We start from the raw sequence: 18414 nt of genomic DNA, 5'->3' as shown, positions 1-18414 counted from the left end.
TAGGCCCTACACTGACCCCAGGAGGACAGTACTTCCCCAGGGAGGGGCGCCCACCCACACTGGCCTGGGTCTCCAAGCTCCACTCTGGGAACCCGCCAGGTTGCCCACGGGCCCACCCATGTTTCCTGAAGGTAGGGTCAGAGCAGCCCGATGGAGTTGGTGGAAGGCATTGCCCTTCACACTCTCCAGGTTTCCCAAAGCCCAGGTACCCGCAATGGAGGGCACCACGAAGAGAGGGGGGTGCACAAAACAACCCTAGCCCGGACTGCTCAATCCCCCTTCTCAAATGGGGAAACCAGGGTCGATTTGGGTGGGAAAGCAGCCCTACCTCCTGGCAGTAACCCTGCCCTGCCCTGCTCTGCCCTGGGAGGAGAGGAGATGGTGGGTGCCTGCCTCAGGCCTCATGGCTAGGGGCTGGGCTGGCTCAGACCCAGATCCACCCGGCCGAGGGCGTCTTCCTGAGGGGAGGAGCTGGGCAGTCTGCAAAGCAGGGCAAACAGCCAGATGCTGCTTCTGGTGCCCACGGAGAAGGTTTGACTAGAGCTCCTTGGTCCCAGAGGCCACTCACTGTGTGGGGACAGTGCTGGGTATGAAGGCAGGGAGACCTTGGGGGCATCAGAGTCATTGTTCTCCACAGACCATGGCCTTGTCAACAGCTCGACTCCCCCCAAGGTCCTGCCGGTCCTTCACCCACAGCGGCCTTCTGCTGCTCCTCAGCTTGGGTGAGTCTGCTGCCTGGTGTTGGACCAGGGGGATGCAACCCAAGGCCCTTAGCGGGTTAGGATCTGGGGAGAGGCTTTCCGCCAGCGAGGCCTTCACTTTTGCTGAGGGCAGGAAGGATTGGGGGCTGCACTCAGACCCTGTTCCCAGTCATGTGGGCCAGGATGGCGTGGGTTCCAAACCTTGCAGGGTCTACACAAGGCTGAGCAGGGAGAGGCGTACCTTCACCCCCTCCCTCCTCAAGGTCTGGCACAACCCAGAAACCTTGGCCCTCCCCTCCAGTCTATGTCCTTTACTGTGCAGGGTGGGTGCAGCTTCTGAGGACCCAGACAGTCATGACACAGCAGGTGAGGTCCTCTGGCGAATGGGAGGGCCCTCTGGTCTTGGTGGAGGTCTCAGCTTTGCCTGGGGTGGGGAACATGAAGGAATCTACTGGATTTCAGAGGTGCCTATTTGCAAGGGCATGTCTGAGCCGGAGGGACTAGATTAGGGAGTGGTCGAGCCATGGGCCCAAGACATGGTCCCAGCAGGCAGCCCGGCTCAGGGAACAGCTGGGCCTGAGAAACTCCTGCTTGGGGAGTTCTCATCCAGGTCCTGTTCCCCAGACGGCTGTCCTCCTCAACCCAGTCTTGGCCAACAAGGGTGACCTTGCCAGGTAAGTGCAGGACCCCAAATCCCTCAAGGACTCTGGGGGCCTTGAGTCATGGCCAAGTCTCAGTGCTCAAGTTCCCGAGCCCATGTCCCCCCTTGTCCTCCCTGCCTGGCTGAGATGGGCGCTGGGGAAGTGATTACCCCTCCACGGTGTGCCCAGGGTCCACTGGGGGGTGACATGGTGGCAGGGCAGCCCTGTGCATGCCCCTCTCCCGCCCGCAGCCTTGACTCCAGCTTCCTCCGTGACTTCACTTGTACGGAGGTGTCTGGCATGAGCATTGAGCGCGCTCAGGAGCTGGCCATGGCCGTAAAGCAGGAGAATGTCACGCTCCGTGTGGATCAGGTTAGTCCTTAGGTGGGGCAGGGGAGGCTGAGGAGTTAGTGGGCTGCCACACCACTGCCCACCCAGGGTCTCTCCCGGGCTGTGGCTACACCCGGAGCTCCTCCGCCACCTGAACTGACCATGAATGTACCCGTTCCCATTTGGGTCTAGTTCTCTGGGGGCAAACCTGAGATGACCTAGCTGTCCCCTCCTGGAGCACCAGGGGCAGCTCTGGCAGGCCTGTCCACCACACGTGGCCTACAGTGGGCGTAGGAGGCATGATATGGGGTGGGTGAGTCTCGGGCGGGGAGAAGGCTGTCGGCCAGTACCTATTGCCTGGGCCCCAGCAGGGCAGCTCTCAGAGTAACAGCTCCTTATGAGCAGGCCTAGGGGACTGCAAGAGCAGTATGGGTGGCACCAACCAGGGGCCTCTGGCCCATCTTTTGGGTAGTGGCCCGGAATTTTCTGAGCTGTATTTCTGGTCTCCTGGCAGCTGCACTGTCTGGCACTTCGCCTCTCCAAGCACCTTGTCCCCAAGAACCTGGACATCTTTCCTCTGGATATGTTGCCCTTCTTCAAGTAGGGACACGCTCCAGGCTGGAGCACCCTCCCCTCAACCTCAAAGCGTAGGGCCTTGGTGGCTCAGCTGGGGCAGCCCTCAGGTAGGGTGTGCGCTAGTCTGCACGGCCGGCCCCAGCGCCCACCCTGCCTCTCAGCCCAGACTTGTTCACGGGGTCCCAGGCTTGTACCCAGTTCTTCTCTGGCATCGCCAAGGCTAATGTGGATGTGCTCCCGAGGGGGGGTCCCGAGCGGCGGCACCTGCTGCTTGCAGCTCTGACCTGCCAGGTACTGGATGGGAGTCGCGGGGCAAGGCAGCCAGGAAGGGGCTTGGCGGTTCCCCAGAGGTGCTAAGGCCCACTGCCTACACAGGGTGTGCAGGGGTCTCAGGTGAGTGAGGACAACGTGCAGGCCCTGGGAGGTCTAGCTTGCAACCTGCCTGGGCGCATTGTCGTCAACTCTGCTTCAGTCGTCCTTCCCCGCCTGGCAGCCTGCCTGGGGCCCCTGGACCAGGACCAGCAGGAGGCGGCCAAGGCAGCTCTGCAGGGTGGAGGGCCCCCCTATGGGTGAGGAGGGGTGTCTGGGTCTTTGAAGGTTGCTTGGATTGGTGGTTCCTGGGCAGCTGTGACTGAGGATGTCCTCGTCTGCACCGGGCAGCCCAGGGTCTCCTGTCGCCTGCTGTACCTATCTGTACCCACTTTGGCTCCCCCCACCCCCCGCTCTCTCTGTCTGGGGCTGGAGTGGCAGGGTCCTTGAGCCAAGCTCCTGTGTCTGGACAGCCCCCCATCGAGGTGGTCGGTCTCCACACTGGACTCCCTGCAGAGCCTGCTGGCTGTGCTAGACCAGTCCACCATCCATACCATCCCCAAGGTGAGGTTTGGCCCCTGTGTGCCTATGCGACAGATCCACTTGGCCCGTGCTGAGCCACCCTGTCCTGTCCTGTCCTCAGGGGGTCACAGATGCCTGGCTGCGTCGTAGCTCCCAGGATCCATCTGGACGATGGCCTGAGCTGACCACCATCCTCCTGAGGCTCAAGCGGAGCACAGAGGGTGAGCCCCACACCACGCTGGGCCAGGCTGGGGTCTGGCATTGTAGGGTCTCACCTGCCCCTACCTGCAACCCTTTCTGGCTCCTCAGCTGGTTCAATCATAACCTCACAGAGTGTGGAGAATTGCCTCATTTTGCGAGTGGGTAAACGGAGGCTCAAGGTCTTGTGGCATTTATGGGAGGAAGGAGAGGTGGAAAGAAGCAGGCTGGCCTTTGACCCTTGCCTTTCCTGCAGAGAAAGCCTGTCCTCCAGGGCGGAAGCCCCAGGTGGTAGATGAAGACCTCTTCTTCTATGAGGACTGGGAACTGGAGGCCTGTGTGGACGGTGTTCTGCTGGCCGCACAAATGGATCGGGTGAATGCCATTCCCTTTACCTACCAGCAGCTCAGCATCTTGAAGCGAAAGCTGGATGAGGTAACTCCTGCTGTGGGCTGCCTGCCTGCCAGGCCCAGGACTTCCCCTGCCCCCAGGGAGGAGCTCTGATCCAAAAGCTCACTTCTCCCACAGACCTACCCACAAGGCTACCCTGAGTCCCTGATCCTGAGACTGGGCTACTTCTTCCACCTCATGAGCCCTGAGGATATTCAGAAGTGGAATGTGACCTCCTTGGACACCTTGAAAGCTCTGCTCAAAGTCAGCAAAAGGCCAAATATGGACACTAAGGTGACCGCCTTCCCCGGGGAGCGTCTGGCATGAGGATGAGCAGCCGGGGCTGGCGGGACTGCATTGCTTTCTGCCCCACGGCAGCTGAATGGCTTCCTGCCACAGCTGGTCGCCCTGATTGCCCACTACCTGATGGGGAGTGGCCAGCTGGACAAAGACACTCTGGATGCCCTGACTGGCTTTTATCCCACCTACCTGTGCGCCCTCAGCCCCAAGCAACTGGGCTCCGTGCCTGCCAGTGTCCTGTGGTGAGTGATGGGGGCTCTATCAGGCAGGGTGGGTGTATCCTGCCCCCTACTTACTTCCTCCTTTATTCTGCTTCCAGGGCGGCCAGGCCTCAGGACCTGGAGTCATGCAGCTCAAAACAGCTGGGCGTCCTCTTTCCCAAGGCTCACTTGGCATTCCAGAATGTGAGCGGGCCAGAGTACTTTGGGAAGATCTGGGCCTTCCTCGGTGAGCCAGGGTACACGAGGCCAAGTGGGGACAGGAAGGGGTGCCAAGATATCCTTCATAGGCCAGGGACACAGGGCAGCCTGTCCCCTGCCCCTTAAAACATGTTGGAAGCTGTGAATTCTAGCCCCGCTAGGGGACTGACCCTCTCCTGCCGAGGGGTCAGGCAGTGGCCACGCAAAGCCAGACTGGGAATTCTTTAAGAGGAAGGGAATTGCTATAAAGAAGATGAGTCTCAGCCAGGCCCAGTGGCACATGCCTGTGATCCCAGCACTCTGGGAGGCTGAGGCAGGAGGAGGATTGAAAGTTCAAGCCCAGTCTGGGCAATTTAGTGACTCAGAAGAACCATCTCAAAATAAAACGAAAGCACTGGGGCTGTAGCTCTGTGGTAGAACACTCTTGGGTTCAATCTCCAGTACAACACACACACACACACACACACACACACACACACACACACACACGAACGAAGGTGGGCTTCCTGTAACTGTTACTAGAGGATAGGTCTAGGGCATGTTGTGAGGTCTGGAGCTTGGGGTCCTTTCCTCTTGGCCAGGTGGGGCCTCCACAGAGGACCTGCAGGCCCTCAGCCACCAGAATGTAAGTCTGGACATGGCCACATTTAAGAAGCTACCAGTCAAGGCTGTGGAGGTAAGAGGGGCAAAGCCTCAAGGAGGTGGGGTCTTGTAGCAGGTGGGGTCTCCAGAGGGGTGACCTTCGAACCAGGGCCCGCTGGCCAAGCTCCTAAGTCTGAAGGGGCCCAGGCAAGCATCAGTGTGCCCAGGAGGCACGGCTGCTCTGCACACAGTGGAGCCCCAGGATCCTGGGCAGCCTGGAGGGCCTGATGATTGCCTGGCGCCCTGACAGCGGCTGACCGTGGCTGAGGTGCAACACCTTCTGGGACCGCACGTGGCAGGCCTGAAGGCAGAGGAGAGGAACAGCCCGGTGAAGGAATGGATCTTCCAGCAGCGGCAGGAGGACCTGGATATACTGGGGTTGGGGCTCCGCGGTGGTATCCCCAACGGCTACTTGGTCCTGGAACTCAACTCCCGAGGTGGGCTAGGGAAGCCTGGGGGAAGAGTTGGTGCACAGGGAGTAAGGAGGGTCTGAGGTACCTCTTCTCTGCGCAGAATCCTTCTCTGGAGGGACCTCCTTCCTTGCATCTGGACTTGTGCTGGCACTGACCCCTGCTCTGCTAGTGGCTGGTACTCTGAGCTGAGGCTCCTACTCCCAACGCCTTGGCCGCTGCCCACCGTGGTGCTCCACCAGGTGGGTACAGGACCAGGGGGTCACTGTCTGGCCCAAGGGCATTTGAGCTCAATAAACAGTGGCCCATCCCTCTGCAGACAAGACCTGTGCTGTTACCAGGACCGAGTGGGGATGATTTTGGAGTTTCTTATGACCTGTGGGCAAGACTTCCTGAGTTCAGCCCTCTCACCGTTGGGAAGCTGGGCACGGGGGTGGGGCTTCAAGCCGGCGAGGGCTATCTGAGGCCTTCCTGATGAGATTGCTATTGTCCCCAAGGTGTAGTAGTCCTGTTCCCAGCTTCCAGTGGAAGGGTGTCTGGAGGAGAGTTTGTGCTCCTTTTAGGGCCCCAGGAAGGACACAGGCAGCAGATAATTTCATACTTTATTTAGATCTACCCTCAAGGGCAGTGAGAGGGAAGCTCTACCTCGTCCCAGTTATCCTGGAGACTGTCCCCACTGCCAGCCTGGGCCTGTGGCTAGGCAGGTCCCACAGATGTAGGTTCTGGAGCTGAGGTGCATGGGACCAGCCCTGTAGACCTCGGATGGGGACGACACAGGTCTCCCAAACCTAGGGCTGCACCTTTGCTGGGCAGACATCCAGCTTCCTCCAGCAGCTCCATTTGTCTTGTATGTGATGCCCATGGGCCTGGTCACCAAGGGTCAGCGCTGTCCGCAGTGGCCGGGGTCCTGGTGCTGCATGGTTATCCCCCATTGGGCCTGGAGGTACCCAAACACTAGCAGCCACAGGAGGCTGGCGGGCAGGGCCACTGAGAGGAGCAAGTATGCCAGGTGGGCCGGTGGGCTGCCTACAGGGAATGAGAGGGGCCCTCAGTCCTGGCCAGAGCCCCTCCTCTGGGCGAGGGAGGACCAGTGAGGAGCTTCATATATGGAAGCTTTTCTATGTGCAGCAGTGATTAAAGAACTTCCCCCAGCCCACTTCCTACTGCTTGGGTTTGAGGGGGCACTTGCGTCCCTAAATGGTTCAGCAGGTAATGAAAGGTGACACCGACATCACCTGGAGGTCACTCAGAAGGCTGATGGTAGAGCAGGTGCAAGATGAGAACTGGGAACGGCCAGGGGTGTGCAGTGGGCAGCGAGGGGCAGGGGCTGTACCTGAGGTGGGGGCTGCATTGATGTTCCCTGGCTGGCTGGGGAAGGCGGCCAGATTGGACGCTGGGCGGGTAGTGCTGGGGAGTCTTCTGGTCGTTTGGGCAGGGGTGGGGCTTGCGAGGTTGGTGTCCAGGCCCAGCTCACCCAGGGCTGACGTGTTGAGGCTACGCAGCCAGGAGCTGACGGTTGGGTGGCTGCGGGCCTTCTGTAGGTCCCCCACATTCTGGCCCAGCAGCGTGGTCACATTGCTGATGCTCAGACTCTGTAAGGGATGCCAGGGGGCTGTGTGGGGGGCCCAGGGGAGAATCCTTTGAGATCAGTTGTCTCCCAGGACCTAGCACTGATGTGGACAGGGGTGAGGGGCAGGGCCAGCCTGGAGGAGTGACAAGGACCCACACTGGTTGCACTGCTCTGACCTGGGACATGCAGGCCTGGCACCCGGGGACCTGCCCTACCTCCCACCACCTGCCAGATGCCCAGGGCCCACCTTCAGCACATGGGGATTGAGGTTGGTGAAAGTGTCAATGTCCATGGAGATGTTGGCCTGGGCCAAGTGCTGCAGCTCCTCCACAGGGGCGCCACCTAGGGGAGGCAGTGGTGAGGAATAGGGGCTGGGTGTGCCTGGGGAGAGATGCTGCGCGCAGGCCTGGGTCTCACCAAGGTACGGGCGCATGAGGTGGTAGTAGGCGGCTGTGGTGCTGGTGTTGCTGAAGGCCTCACGGGCCTTGGCAAAGAGCACATTCTTCCGGCTCTGAGGGCAGGAGGAGAGGTCCGGGGCCCCGGCCAGCCTGGGGGGCGGGGTAGGTGGTGCTGATGAGCAGGTCAGAGCCCTGTGACCTCCACACTGCTGGGAATGTGCTGCTTTCTCCACACCACTGCTTTCCTCTTTCCCTCTATACTGCGTTGAACAGTGTCCACACAAAATGTGTGTCCATCTAGAACCTCAGAATGCAACCTTATTGGGACATAGGGTGTTGGTGAAGGAAATCACATTCAAAGATGAAGTCACATTGGATTGGGCTGGCCCTAAATCCAGTGCCTGGCTTCCTCATAACGGGAATTTTGACTGAGACAGGGAGGAGCCACCACAAGGCAGGTGGGGCCGGTAGGGATACAAATGCAGGCCAGGGAACATCAAGACCTACGGGCAATGCTGGGACTGAGAGCAGGAGGACCCTCCCTGAAGGATGATGGTCTGGCCCTGCGGTCCCCTTGGCTTTGCGTTTTTGGTCTCCAGTTCTAGAAAATAAATTTCTCTCTCTCTTTTTTTTTTTTGGTACTGGGGATTGAACTCGGGACACTTGTGAGGCAGGTGGCAGAACCACTGAGCTAAATCCCCGGCCCTAAATTTCTCATTTTAAGACACTCAGTCTGTAGTACTTTGTTACGCCTCCCATGGCCTGGCCCAGACCAGATTTCCCACTTGAGCCTTATCCCTCTCCCTTTCTTATCATTTTCCCCTTGTGACCCTTGCCAGGTGGATGGCGGGTTGGGTAGCTCACCGGAACTCCGAGGGTTGAATGGTATGGATCTGCCTGGGGCTCATCCAGCAGAGGCGGGAACCCCCAATGGCCACCAGCAGGGCGCCGGTGACCATGCCATTGTGGTCCAGAAACCTCTGTAGGACTGCCTGGGGGTGGGGACAAGGTCAGCAGGCTGAGGTCAACTGGACCAGATTCAGGGGGATGAGGTCAGTGGCACCAGGGTCAGGGGGCTGGGATCAGTGGGACTGGGGTCCATCAGTCTGTGGGCCAGGCTAACCATACCACTCCCTGTCCTCACCTCTGTCTGGTTCTCCAGGGCTACGTCCGAGGCCAGCAGGGCTACCACGGTGTCCCCTGATGTGATGTTCCACTGTCCTATCTCAGCCAGAGAGTAGAGGTAGACCAGCGAGGTGATGAGGTGCAGCTGGTCCTCAGGCACACCGTGGGGGTAGATCTGGGACAGGTGGTGGCATCAGTGGCCGTGCCCACGCCCTGTCAAACCCCCTTACCCTGCCTACTACACACCTGCGTGAGCTTGGCCTTGACAACACGCTGGCACTCAGCGGGTAGAGGGTGCTGCAGCAGGGGATCCAGGTTGGCTCTGAGCACGTGGCTGCCCAGGCAGAACTCCAGCTGAGTGCAGTCATAGCGAAGCAGGAAGAGGTCGTCCTGCAGGGTGGCTGCTGTGATGTTGCCACGAATGCAGGATCTCCCTGCAAGGCATGCTGATGACTGAAGGTTGGCCGAGGCCACCTGTGTTAGGGCCCAGTTTGTGTGCGTGTGTGTGTGTGTGGTACTGGGGGTTGAACCCAGAACCTTTACACTGAGTTACATCCCCAGCCCTTTTTATTTATTTTGAGACAGTGTCTTGCTAAACTGCTAATTACTCAGGTTGGGCTTGAACTTGTGATCTTCCTGCCTCGGCCACCTAGAGTGCTGGGATTACGGGTGTATGCCACTGCGCCTGGTTTTGGGGGCCCATCTTTGACCACCATCTCCATTTCTGAACTTAATCAGACGTTGCTGGCTCTCCAAGTTTGACCTCTAACCAAGAGCTTGGCCTCAACCAGGCCTGGATGGGGAGACGCAGCATCCCAGCCCACTGACCTGTGCTCCGCTTGGGCCTTGAGGACACTGAGCTGGCCCTGGCCTCCAGGAAGCTGGTGACGAAGCGCCGGGCGTCATACTGGCTGAGGTGCCTCACCCGGCAGGCAGCCACCATGCTGCGAAAGAAGTCCAGGCCCACAGCCTGGCAGGAAAGGCTTGGTGGCTTCATATCTTGGAGAAGCCTGGCCCCATAGGTCCCTACATTCAGGCCTCAGAGTGGCCTCAGACATGGGCAGGCTGGTCAAGGGGACAGCTGGATAGATCCCAACCCACATGCCCTACCCCAAACCATCATACCTCCTGCACCTGTTCCCACAGGTGGGGACTGATGTAGGTTGCCAGGAGCCCCAGGGCCTGCAGCCCCTCCAGGTTCCAGGAGTCAGGAGTCCTGGTGCACAGGAAGGGAACCATGTCAGGGTCTGGCAGCACCTGGCCCTACACCAAGCAGGGCAGGAAGAACACCCAGTAGGTTCTCAGATGCACGTAGCCCCCTGCCAGTGTCCACACAGCTCATGAGGCCCTTCCCTGCTGAAGAATGCAGCCCTGTGTCCACAGCCTACAGGGTCAGACAGGCTGAGGGCTGGGGTCCCAAGTCAGAGGTCAGCAGGGCTGTAGACATCAGTGACCTCAAGAACCCAGACCCTGGCTGCCACCCACCTCATCTCAAGGAAGGGAGGCCCCAGCCTCACTCAAAGCCTCACCCACCCGAGCTGGGTCCTCCCACTCGCCAGGAGGGTATTGAGGGCAGCTTGCTGCGAGGCGGTCAGCCTGGAGCAGCGTAACAGGTTCTGCAGCACATGGGGGTCTGCAGTCACAATGCTGGAGGCGTCCATGTCACATATCAGGACCCCAAGGAGCCCCAGCTCTGAGGCAGTGAGATGCAGGTGGGGTCCCCCCTGTGGGGACAGCAGATCAGTGTTAAGCAGGAGGCCTGGCCCCATGGTATGGCTGTCCTGTCCCCACCCGAGGTGCCTACCAGGCAGGCCAAGGCTGTATGCTGCAGGGCGACCCTCTGGTCGGGCAGGTTGGCCAACAGCTCTGTGTCTCCCTGGGCTGCACGGCGGGTGAAGGCCTGGCAGTTGGCTTCCTTCACCTGGCTTAGGCTGCAGGCAGGTGGGAGGACATCAGGAGGACTGAGCCTGAGAAAGGCAGCTCAGCCCGTGCTGGAAGGATATCATCAGTGGCTGAGGAAGCCATGGGGTAGACACTCACTTGTAGAAAAGCAAGAGGTCTGGTGGGTGAAGTGCAAAGTCGTCTTGCAGGCCGAGCCGGGAAGCAAGGTTGGCCAAGCAGCTGAGCTGGGCAAGATGGACAGCAGGTCACACTCTGTCCAGTTTAGCCCCAGCCCCCTCCCTCAGTGGGAGGTGTTGATGTTCACCCCAGTAATTAATGCACATGTGTGAGAAAGTTCTGTATAGCACAGAAAGATGAAAAAGCAGGTGGAAAAATAACAAGGCCTAAGAGAGCAACAACCCTGCACCAGGTGTGGTTGTGCACACCTGTAATCTCTGCACTAGAGAAGGCTGAGGCAGGAGGATTGCAAGTTCAAGTCCTGACTGGACAGCTTAGCAAAACAATGTCTCACAAACAAACAAACAAACAAAAATAAACAAAAGCCAAACATCAAAAACAAAAACAAAAAAACACCAGGCATGGTGGTGCACACCTATCTCAGCTCTGGAGAAGCTGAGGCAGGAATATCACTGCAAATTCAAGGCCAGCCAGGGCTACATAGTAAGTCTTTTTGTTTGTTTGGGGTTTTTTTTTGTACCCAGGATCAAACTTGGGACCTTGTGCTTGGGAGGCAGGCAGTGGCACCACCAAGCTAAATCCTCTGCTCTGTAGTAAGTTTAAGTCTAGCCTGAATTACATAGGGAGGCCCTATCTTAAAAAATAAATAAAATAAAAAAAAAAGGCTGGGGATGTAGGTCAGTGCAAAGGCCCTGGGTTCAATTCCTAGTACCAAAACCAAAAACAAATACAAACAAACAAAAACTCCTAAACCTAACAATCCTAACAGATATAAACAGACCAACTTTGCAATTAAAGCCCAGAGATTTTCAGATTAGATTTATGGTAATTCAGCTCTATGCTCTTTATAAGGTATAACTAAAGAAAAAAACCCTGGAAAACATTAACAATAAGTCAGTGCTGGCAGGTCGATTGCTGGTTCCATCTTTAATAGGTACCAGCCTCTTCAGTGATCTACTTCCCCTGTGTGGGCTTCCACAGATTGTGTCTTTCAGGGAACTGCTCCATTTCATCTAAACTGTCACATCTGTGTGCACAAATGTTCCTTTATTATCCATGAACTCTGAAGTGCTGACCCCTCTTTCATTTCTGATGTTAATATATATTTTTTTTTTTTTGGTACCGGGGATTGAACTCAGGACCTTGTGCTTGCGAGACAGGCCACCGAACAGCTGAGCTTAATCTCCGGCCCCTCTCCTCCACTTTCTTAACATGGAAATTTAGATGACTGATTTCAGAGCTTTCTTTTTCTGTTTTTTTGAGACAGGGTTTCACTATGTAGTTCAGGCTGGCCTCAAACTCACAGTGATCCTCCTGCCTCAGCCTCCCAAGGGCTGGGAGTACAGGTGTGCATCACCATGCCAAAGAAGAGCTTTCTTTTTAATTATTTGCATTCAGTCAGCCACTGATTTCACATTTCCCACAAACTTTGACAAATTGCATTTTCATTTAATTCAAACCATTTAAGAAATTGTCTTTGGCTCATTTTTTTTTGTACCAGGGATCAAACTGGGGTCCTTGCACTTGCGAGGCAGGCAGCAGAACCACTGAGCTAAATCCCTGGCCCTGGCCCATGTATTTTTGAAGAGCATCTTGTTTAATCTCCAAGTATTTGGTAGTCTTTCAGCTACCGTTCTGTTACTGGTTTCTAATTTGGTTCCACTGTGATCTGAGCAGAAATTATATGATTTGAACCTTTAAAATTTAAGGTGTGTTACTGGGCGTGGTGGTGCACGCCTGTAATCCCAGCACTTGGGAAGCTGAGGCAGGAGGATCACCATGAGTTTGTGGCCAGCCTGGGCTACAGAGTGAGTTCAAGACCAGCCTGAACTACAAAGAAAGACCCTGTCTCAAAAAAAAAATAAATAAATAAATAAATAAAAGAATTAAGGTGTATTTTAAGGCCCAGAATATGGTCTTCTTGGCAGGAGGATCGCTGTGAGTTGGAGACCAGCCTGAGACCACATCATAGGGGGTTTGAGAAGAGAATATGTTCTAGCGATGGACAAGTATCTACAGATGTCAGTTTGACCCAGTTGACAGATGGAGCTGCTGAGTTCAGCCTTGTCCTGCCTGCTAGATCTGAGCACTCGTGACAGAGGGATGGGGATTCTCCAGCTGTGACCTTCCTCTGTTCCTCTTTGCAGTTCTGTCTGTTTCTGCCTCTTGTAACAGCACACTTTGTTGTCGAGCACATACATGTTAAGGGATGTCATGTCTTCTTGGAGAATTGCCTATTTTATCATTGTGTAGCGCTGCACTGGATCCTTAATTGCTTTCCTTGCTATAAAGTCTGTCCTGTGTAAATTCAAATAACTATACCTGCTTTTTTTTTTCCCCTTCTGGAACTGGACTTTGAACCCAGGGGCTCGTGGATGCTAGGCAAGTGTTCTGCCACTGACCTACGTCACCGGCCCCATCCATTTTACTTTTTGTACTCTTGTTTTTCTTTTTCTTTTTAACTTTTTCCCCCCTTTGGTACCAGGAATTGAACTCAGGGACTCATGCTTGTTAGGCAGACGCTGTGCCACTGAGCTACATTCCCAGCCCTGTTTCTCTTTCCCTCTCTCACTCTCTCTCTCCCTCTTTTTAAAAAAATCCATGTGTTTCTTTACATCTAAAGTGGTTTTTTTTGGGTAGATAACAGAGTTGGATTTTACATTTTGACTCACCTACAATCTGCCTTTTATTTAGTGTGTTTGGACCATTGACATTCAAAGTGAGTGGCTGTTTGTTTATTTTTGAGACAGGATCTCTCTATGTAGCCCAGGCTGGCCACGAACTCATGGTGATCCTCCTGCCTCAGCCTTCCAAGTGCTGGGATTACAGGCGTGCGCCACCACTCCTGGGTCTCAAAGTGATTGTTGATATGGTTAGATTAATATCTACCATATTTTTTTTCAATACTGGGGACTGAATCCAGAGCCTCTGCACTAAACTACATCTCCAGCCCTTTTTTGTTTTCAGGCAAGATCTTGCTAAATTTCCCAGGCTGGGCTTGATCTTACGATCCTCCTGCCTCAGCCTCTCAGAGTTCTGGGATTATGGGTGTGTGCCTCCACATTCTACTCCTGCCCTCTCCTTCTTTCTTCCTTTCAACTCAGGGATGGATGATGCCTGACTTTGCTGCAGAGTCCGGGTGGGCTCTGCTGGCCCCTCCCACAGCTCAGGGTCCCATAGCCCCAGTTGGGACAGAGACCATCAACTCATGAGCCCTGGAAGCGTGGAGGAAAGCGGACTGCACACCCGAAGTTGTAGAAGGGAAGCAGATAAGCTTCGTCCTCATCTGAAACAAGAAGCAGAAGCATCTGCAGGCAAAATGGCCCAAGTGGCCAGCATGGGCCATGCGACAAAGCTGTTCCCAGAAGGAAGAGTCTATCTTAGAGGATCCAAACTTCCTGTCCCAGTGGGGCCACTGCAGAGCACGCCTGGGTGGTGTTGAACCTGACAGACTGAGCTGTGAGCTGACCCTCTCCTCAGAGGAGCTGCATACCCGCACCCCCTACCTGGCTGCCTCCAAGGCCTGGCTGCCCCTTCACTCCCTTCACACACCTTACCTGCCAGGCTTGGAGTCGGATGTGCTGCGATGCCAAGCTCCTAAGCAGGGCAGAGATCTGCTCCCGTGGAAGTTGGTCAGCCGGCTGGCACCAGAAGTCTTGTAGGAGGACAGTATTGGCCCTGCGTGGGAGGAAGAGGCCACGAGGGACCGCAGAGATATTAGGGGAAGCTCCAGCAAAGGAAGATTCGTCCCCTTCCCAGGGAGTGACAGGAGGAAGTGGCCTGTCACGTAGACTTCTGCTCTGCTCACTTATTCCCTATGGAGCGGCCTGTGGGGCCAGGCTCTCAGCTGCATGAGGCTTATGTGTGCCCAGGTGTCCATCTGCAGTGGCTCCCGGGCCCAGGCCCTGACCGTCCCTGCAGGCTGCTGAGGGGTTTAGAGGCACCTGCTAGGTGGTCACAGCCTATGGGCCATGGGCCATAGTGGGCTGCTTGCTATTACTGAAAGCTCTGAGAGCTTCGCCATCCCTGGCCTAGGCTGTCTTCAAGCCTTCCTCAAGGTGCAACTGGAATGGCAAACTCCTCACAGAGAAGGGCCTTGGATGGCCTTAGCCTGGGTGTGCTTTAATCATTTTGTTAATTGATCGATGGACTCATCAGCGACTATCAGCTCCTAGGGAAGACGTGGAGGGAGGCCAAGGCCAGACACCAGGCTTCTGGACAGTGAGAGGACAAAACCTAGCCGGGGGTGGGGTGCGGTGGTAGAAGGGAGTCAGAGGACTTGGGGAGAAGTGATGGCCTTGAGGCCACTAGAGCAGGTGCCGGAGCTGGGTCCAATGGCCGGGAGCCCAGAGGGCAGATTCAGGTGATCCTGGCCAAGGTTGTAGATTTGGCTAGGCCTGCGGTGTACCTGGCCTGGGGACCCACCCCTGGACCTGTGAGTGAGCTGGACATGCTGAGTCATCTGGGGCAGGTCTTGTAGGTCAGACCCAAGGGCATAATGGCCCTCCCTGCCAAGGCTTCCTGTTCTTGGATGTGGTCTCTCCCTGAGGGACCTCCACGGGCCAGCCCAGGATCAGGACCCTCTTTCCTCTTCTTCCTCCTCCTGCTCCCACAAATCAGCACAGAAAACACTGGATTTTCAGGACCGCTCCAAGCACTCACCTGGCCCATGGGTCGACCCTGCCGACATCCAGCCCTCCCTGGAGAACGCCCTCAGTCCGGGGTCTAGAGCAGTGAGCAGTGAGGGACAGGAGGAGGGCAAGGCCCGGGCTCGCCAAGGCACCTGGAACGGAGTAGGCCATGAGGACCTGGTGTCAGGGTGAGCATGAGTATCCTCTGTCACAGGGGGTCTGTGTAGGGTCCAAGTGGGACTGTGACCCCAACACAGCCACATGGACTCTAGTGAGAGACCAGAGGAGGCTCTAGGAGCTGTGCACGCTCATGTGGCCCACAGTCGGGGCCTGCGTGTGGCACAGGGCTGTGCACTCTTGTGTGCTGATGTGTGTATGTGTGTAAGTTCCTCCCTCCAGCCAGACCTCCCTGCCGTGGCTCTGTCCTCACTGAAACCCTCAGTCAGGGGCAAAAGTTGACTCCCACCCCATCCTGAGCCCCCTCAGCCTCTGCAGCGGGGTGCGAGAGGGCCTCCTACCAGGACTCATGGAGGCCTGGCCTATGTTTTGGTCTCGGAAGCCCAGTCCACTAGATGGGCTTTGTGCCCCGGGAGCCCCATCTCACTGGCCCTGGGAAGACCAACTGGCAAAATCTTCAGCCCTGAAAGGGCCCGTGGTTGGGGACTGGTCCTGGCAGACGCTGCCCCGGCTAAGGTAACTATCTATGGGCCCTCACCTGCCGGGTACGGGAGCCTGCTGTTCTCAGGAGGACAGGACCGGGCGGGATGTCTCTGGGCCCCATCACCTCTGCGTGGGGGCCTGGCCTGACCTGTGCTGGGACAGCCTAAAAGAACTCTGTCCTTCTGGCTGGGCCAGCAATCCTCTTCCCTTTTGCGTTCCTGGGAATTGGACCCAGGGCTTCCCACATGCTAGGTAAGTACTCTGCCGCTGAGTTACATCCCCAGCCCTTTTTATTTTTTTTCATTTTGAGACAAGGTCTCACTATGTAGCCCAGGCTGGCCTCAGACTTGAAATCTGAGCAGCTGGGATTACAGGTATATGTTACCATGCCTGGCAGGCCATGACTCTTCCCTTCCTTCTGGGGCCTCAAAGCCCCTACAAGGACTGAGCTCACAGTGTCCCTTTGTACCACCCGGCCAACCCTTTGTGCTGGGGACCCTGCCTTCCTCCCCTGCTTTCACTGGGGCATCCCCTGAGTTAGGTTCATGAGGGTGGGGTGGCCTCATCCAAGCATTTTCTACCTCTGCAGCTAAGCAGATGGCCCTACCATAGGCCTGCCAGACTCCTAGAGGGCCCAGGGCACCTTTCTGTAGGGAAGTGTTATCTTACCCATTCTGGGGCCCATGACAGAGCGGCAGCAAGTGCTGGTCATCCTGGCTGAGATGTCCCCAGGCAGGAATACAATGGGAGAGCAGACAGTAGGTCCAGGACTAGCTGAAGGGGAAGGGAAGGGAGTGATGTAGGCAGGCTTCCGGGCACAGAAGGGGAGATTTCCAGTGTCACACAGGATGTTTGACCCCGGGTGGGGCCCCAGTGCATCTGCTCTGCCTTTGGGAGGGAAATAATCCCACAAACAAGCGTCAGAATAGGGAGAGAGGAGCAGCAAGCCCGGCCTTTCTTATCACAGGTCGTGCTCTGGGGACCCACACTGCAGCGGTGTCTCCAATTAACACATCTCTTACAAACAGTGAGTCCTGCAGGCCCTCACCTAGCAGCCCAGGTGGCTCCTGTCCCTTCTGTAGAACTTATACTCTGACTCTGTCACTAAAACCAGTATCCTGGGGCTGCTGGACAGCTGTATACTCCAAGCTCCTCTGGACACAGCGATCACAGTCTGACAGCTTTGGGCTCCCTTTGACTCAGGAATCTACAAAGCTGAGAGGAGATTTGGAGGTTGTCACCCTACGCTAGGGGCAGAAAGGATGTTCAGAGGGACTCAACCTCCTCCCCGGGGATGCCCAGTGCCCAGAAGTACAGCCAGAAGCCCTGGGGTCCAGCTGGCAGGCCCACCCTTCCCGTGCCTCTCACCTGAGCAGGAACACTGTACAGAGGAGGTTGCTGCTGGGGCTTGGGTTCAAGGCTGCTCCTGGCCACGTGTGGTAGATGTAGGGAGCTATAGATCAGGTTCTAGGATGTTGTGCAGCTCATCAGCCTGGGGGACAGGGGTGGTGTAGGGCAGGGGCACCTGGGGCCCCTCTTGCCTCCATGCCTTGCCTAGCAGGCTGCACACGACTGCTCTGTCTGGTGGCCCCCAGTGACACCTGCCAGACAGCCCGAGGGGAGGGGCCTGGGCGGGGGCTGGGCTGCTGCCTCCTCATTCCCAAGGGCCCAGCTCAGCGGGTGCCTGCTCCCCAGCCCCAGTGGGGCAGAAGTCTGAGCTCATGGTTGGCTGCTGCTCAGCATTGCCCCTCTCCATGGGAGCCCAGCGCTGGGTGTCTACGCCCCTTGGGTGGGTGGGGTGTGAGCCTGCCTTTGTCACATGTTTCAGTGTATGTGTGCACACATTGCACATATGTGTATGTCTCAGTTTACATGATCTGTGGGTCCTAGAGCTTGTACGTACATGTGCTCATGTTTCCCCAGCATGAGGCACTCATGGACCAATATGGGAGCTAAATGGCCCTTCTGTGGGGATAGATACAGGGCAGAGCAGGTGTGAGCACAGGCTAGTGGGCATGGAGCGAAGTGAACACGCAGGGCCCATGGTCGGGAGAGTCCAGATACACGCAGCACTGTCCCAGCCAAAGGCCCCGCTCAGGCCTCTTATAGCTGCAGCCGTGTCAGTCCCAGGGCACAGGGTGGGATGGCTCTGCTGGGAGAGCTCCTAGGGATCAGGGTAGGAGGTGAGCCTGTAGCAGGGGCTTCCCTAGTTGTTGCCTATGGTGCCCAAAGAAGCTTCTCCTGGGCAAGGTGGGCAGGCATGGTTGCTTAAGGCTGGCCCTGGCCCATGGTCCCAGTCCTGGCCCTCTACCTGCCTATAGCTCTTAGGGCTCCAGAGCCTCAAGCTTCTGTATTGTGACCACGTAGCCTCCCCCTACATGCATCCCAGGGTCTTGGTACCAGCAAGCTGGGCTGAGCCAGGCTCTGGATGTGCTGATGGCAAAGGCCCCACAGGCTCCTTGACAGTCCCCTCCAGAGCCCAGAAGCATGATCCAGGGTCCCGATTGGATTCC

At 56.8% G+C, this 18414-nt stretch overlaps 2 protein-coding genes across 3 annotated transcripts; one reads left to right on the top strand and one right to left on the bottom strand.

Annotated features, from left to right (window-relative positions):
- Positions 1-388: 388 nt before the first annotated feature.
- LOC104859775 (mesothelin) lies at positions 389-5779 on the top strand. Of its 2 annotated transcripts, XM_010620554.2 has the most exons (17): positions 467-531; positions 638-722; positions 1024-1067; positions 1326-1375; positions 1594-1714; positions 2187-2272; positions 2410-2539; positions 2624-2817; positions 3031-3121; positions 3201-3300; positions 3534-3712; positions 3806-3961; positions 4067-4209; positions 4287-4414; positions 4968-5062; positions 5279-5465; positions 5542-5779. In XM_010620554.2, exons 1-17 carry the CDS (start codon positions 505-507, stop codon positions 5628-5630), a joined length of 1905 nt encoding a protein of 634 aa, XP_010618856.2. In that variant the 5' UTR covers positions 467-504; the 3' UTR covers positions 5631-5779. The 2 variants fall into 2 exon arrangements, with proteins under 2 accessions (XP_033614561.1, XP_010618856.2); XM_033758670.1 differs by lacking the exons at positions 1024-1067; positions 2410-2539; positions 2624-2817 and having other exon boundaries at positions 389-531.
- A 287-nt stretch (positions 5780-6066) lies between these two features.
- Positions 6067-17338, bottom strand: LOC104859776 (mesothelin-like protein). The gene is made up of 16 exons (XM_010620555.2): positions 17270-17338; positions 16571-16675; positions 15273-15393; positions 14168-14288; positions 10572-10657; positions 10336-10462; positions 10065-10255; positions 9657-9747; positions 9360-9501; positions 8778-8965; positions 8551-8706; positions 8271-8398; positions 7426-7556; positions 7256-7350; positions 6772-7030; positions 6067-6464 (listed from the first exon to the last, which is right to left on the bottom strand). Exons 2-16 carry the CDS (start codon positions 16611-16613, stop codon positions 6319-6321), a joined length of 2025 nt encoding a protein of 674 aa, XP_010618857.1. The 5' UTR covers positions 16614-16675; positions 17270-17338; the 3' UTR covers positions 6067-6318.
- Positions 17339-18414: the final 1076 nt, after the last annotated feature.

Source organism: Fukomys damarensis, unplaced genomic scaffold, assembly GCF_012274545.1.
Source record: "Fukomys damarensis isolate Sample0158 unplaced genomic scaffold, DMR_v1.0_HiC HiC_scaffold_34, whole genome shotgun sequence".
NCBI classification, from domain to species: domain Eukaryota; kingdom Metazoa; phylum Chordata; class Mammalia; order Rodentia; family Bathyergidae; genus Fukomys; species Fukomys damarensis.
Note: the sequence above shows the minus strand (reverse complement) of the source record. Positions and strands in the feature narration are given on the sequence as shown.

What these genes read in the sequence shown, in the direction of transcription:
- LOC104859775 (XM_010620554.2), top strand. Translation starts at nt 505, where the DNA reads ATGCTGCTTCTGGTGCCCACGGAGAAG. An exon ending in TCTGCTGCTCCTCAGCTTGG is followed by an intron (nt 723 to 1,023) that starts GTGAGTCTGCTG and finishes TTTACTGTGCAG; the next exon opens with GGTGGGTGCAGCTTCTGAGG. An exon ending in TGAAGCGAAAGCTGGATGAG is followed by an intron (nt 3,713 to 3,805) that starts GTAACTCCTGCT and finishes CTTCTCCCACAG; the next exon opens with ACCTACCCACAAGGCTACCC.
- LOC104859776 (XM_010620555.2), bottom strand. Translation starts at nt 16,613, where the DNA reads ATGACCAGCACTTGCTGCCGCTCTGTCATGGGCCCCAGAATGG. An exon ending in AGTGGGAGGACCCAGCTCGG is followed by an intron (nt 9,748 to 10,064) that starts GTGGGTGAGGCT and finishes CCTGTGCACCAG; the next exon opens with GACTCCTGACTCCTGGAACC. An exon ending in ATTCAACCCTCGGAGTTCCG is followed by an intron (nt 7,557 to 8,270) that starts GTGAGCTACCCA and finishes CCCGCCCCCCAG; the next exon opens with GCTGGCCGGGGCCCCGGACC.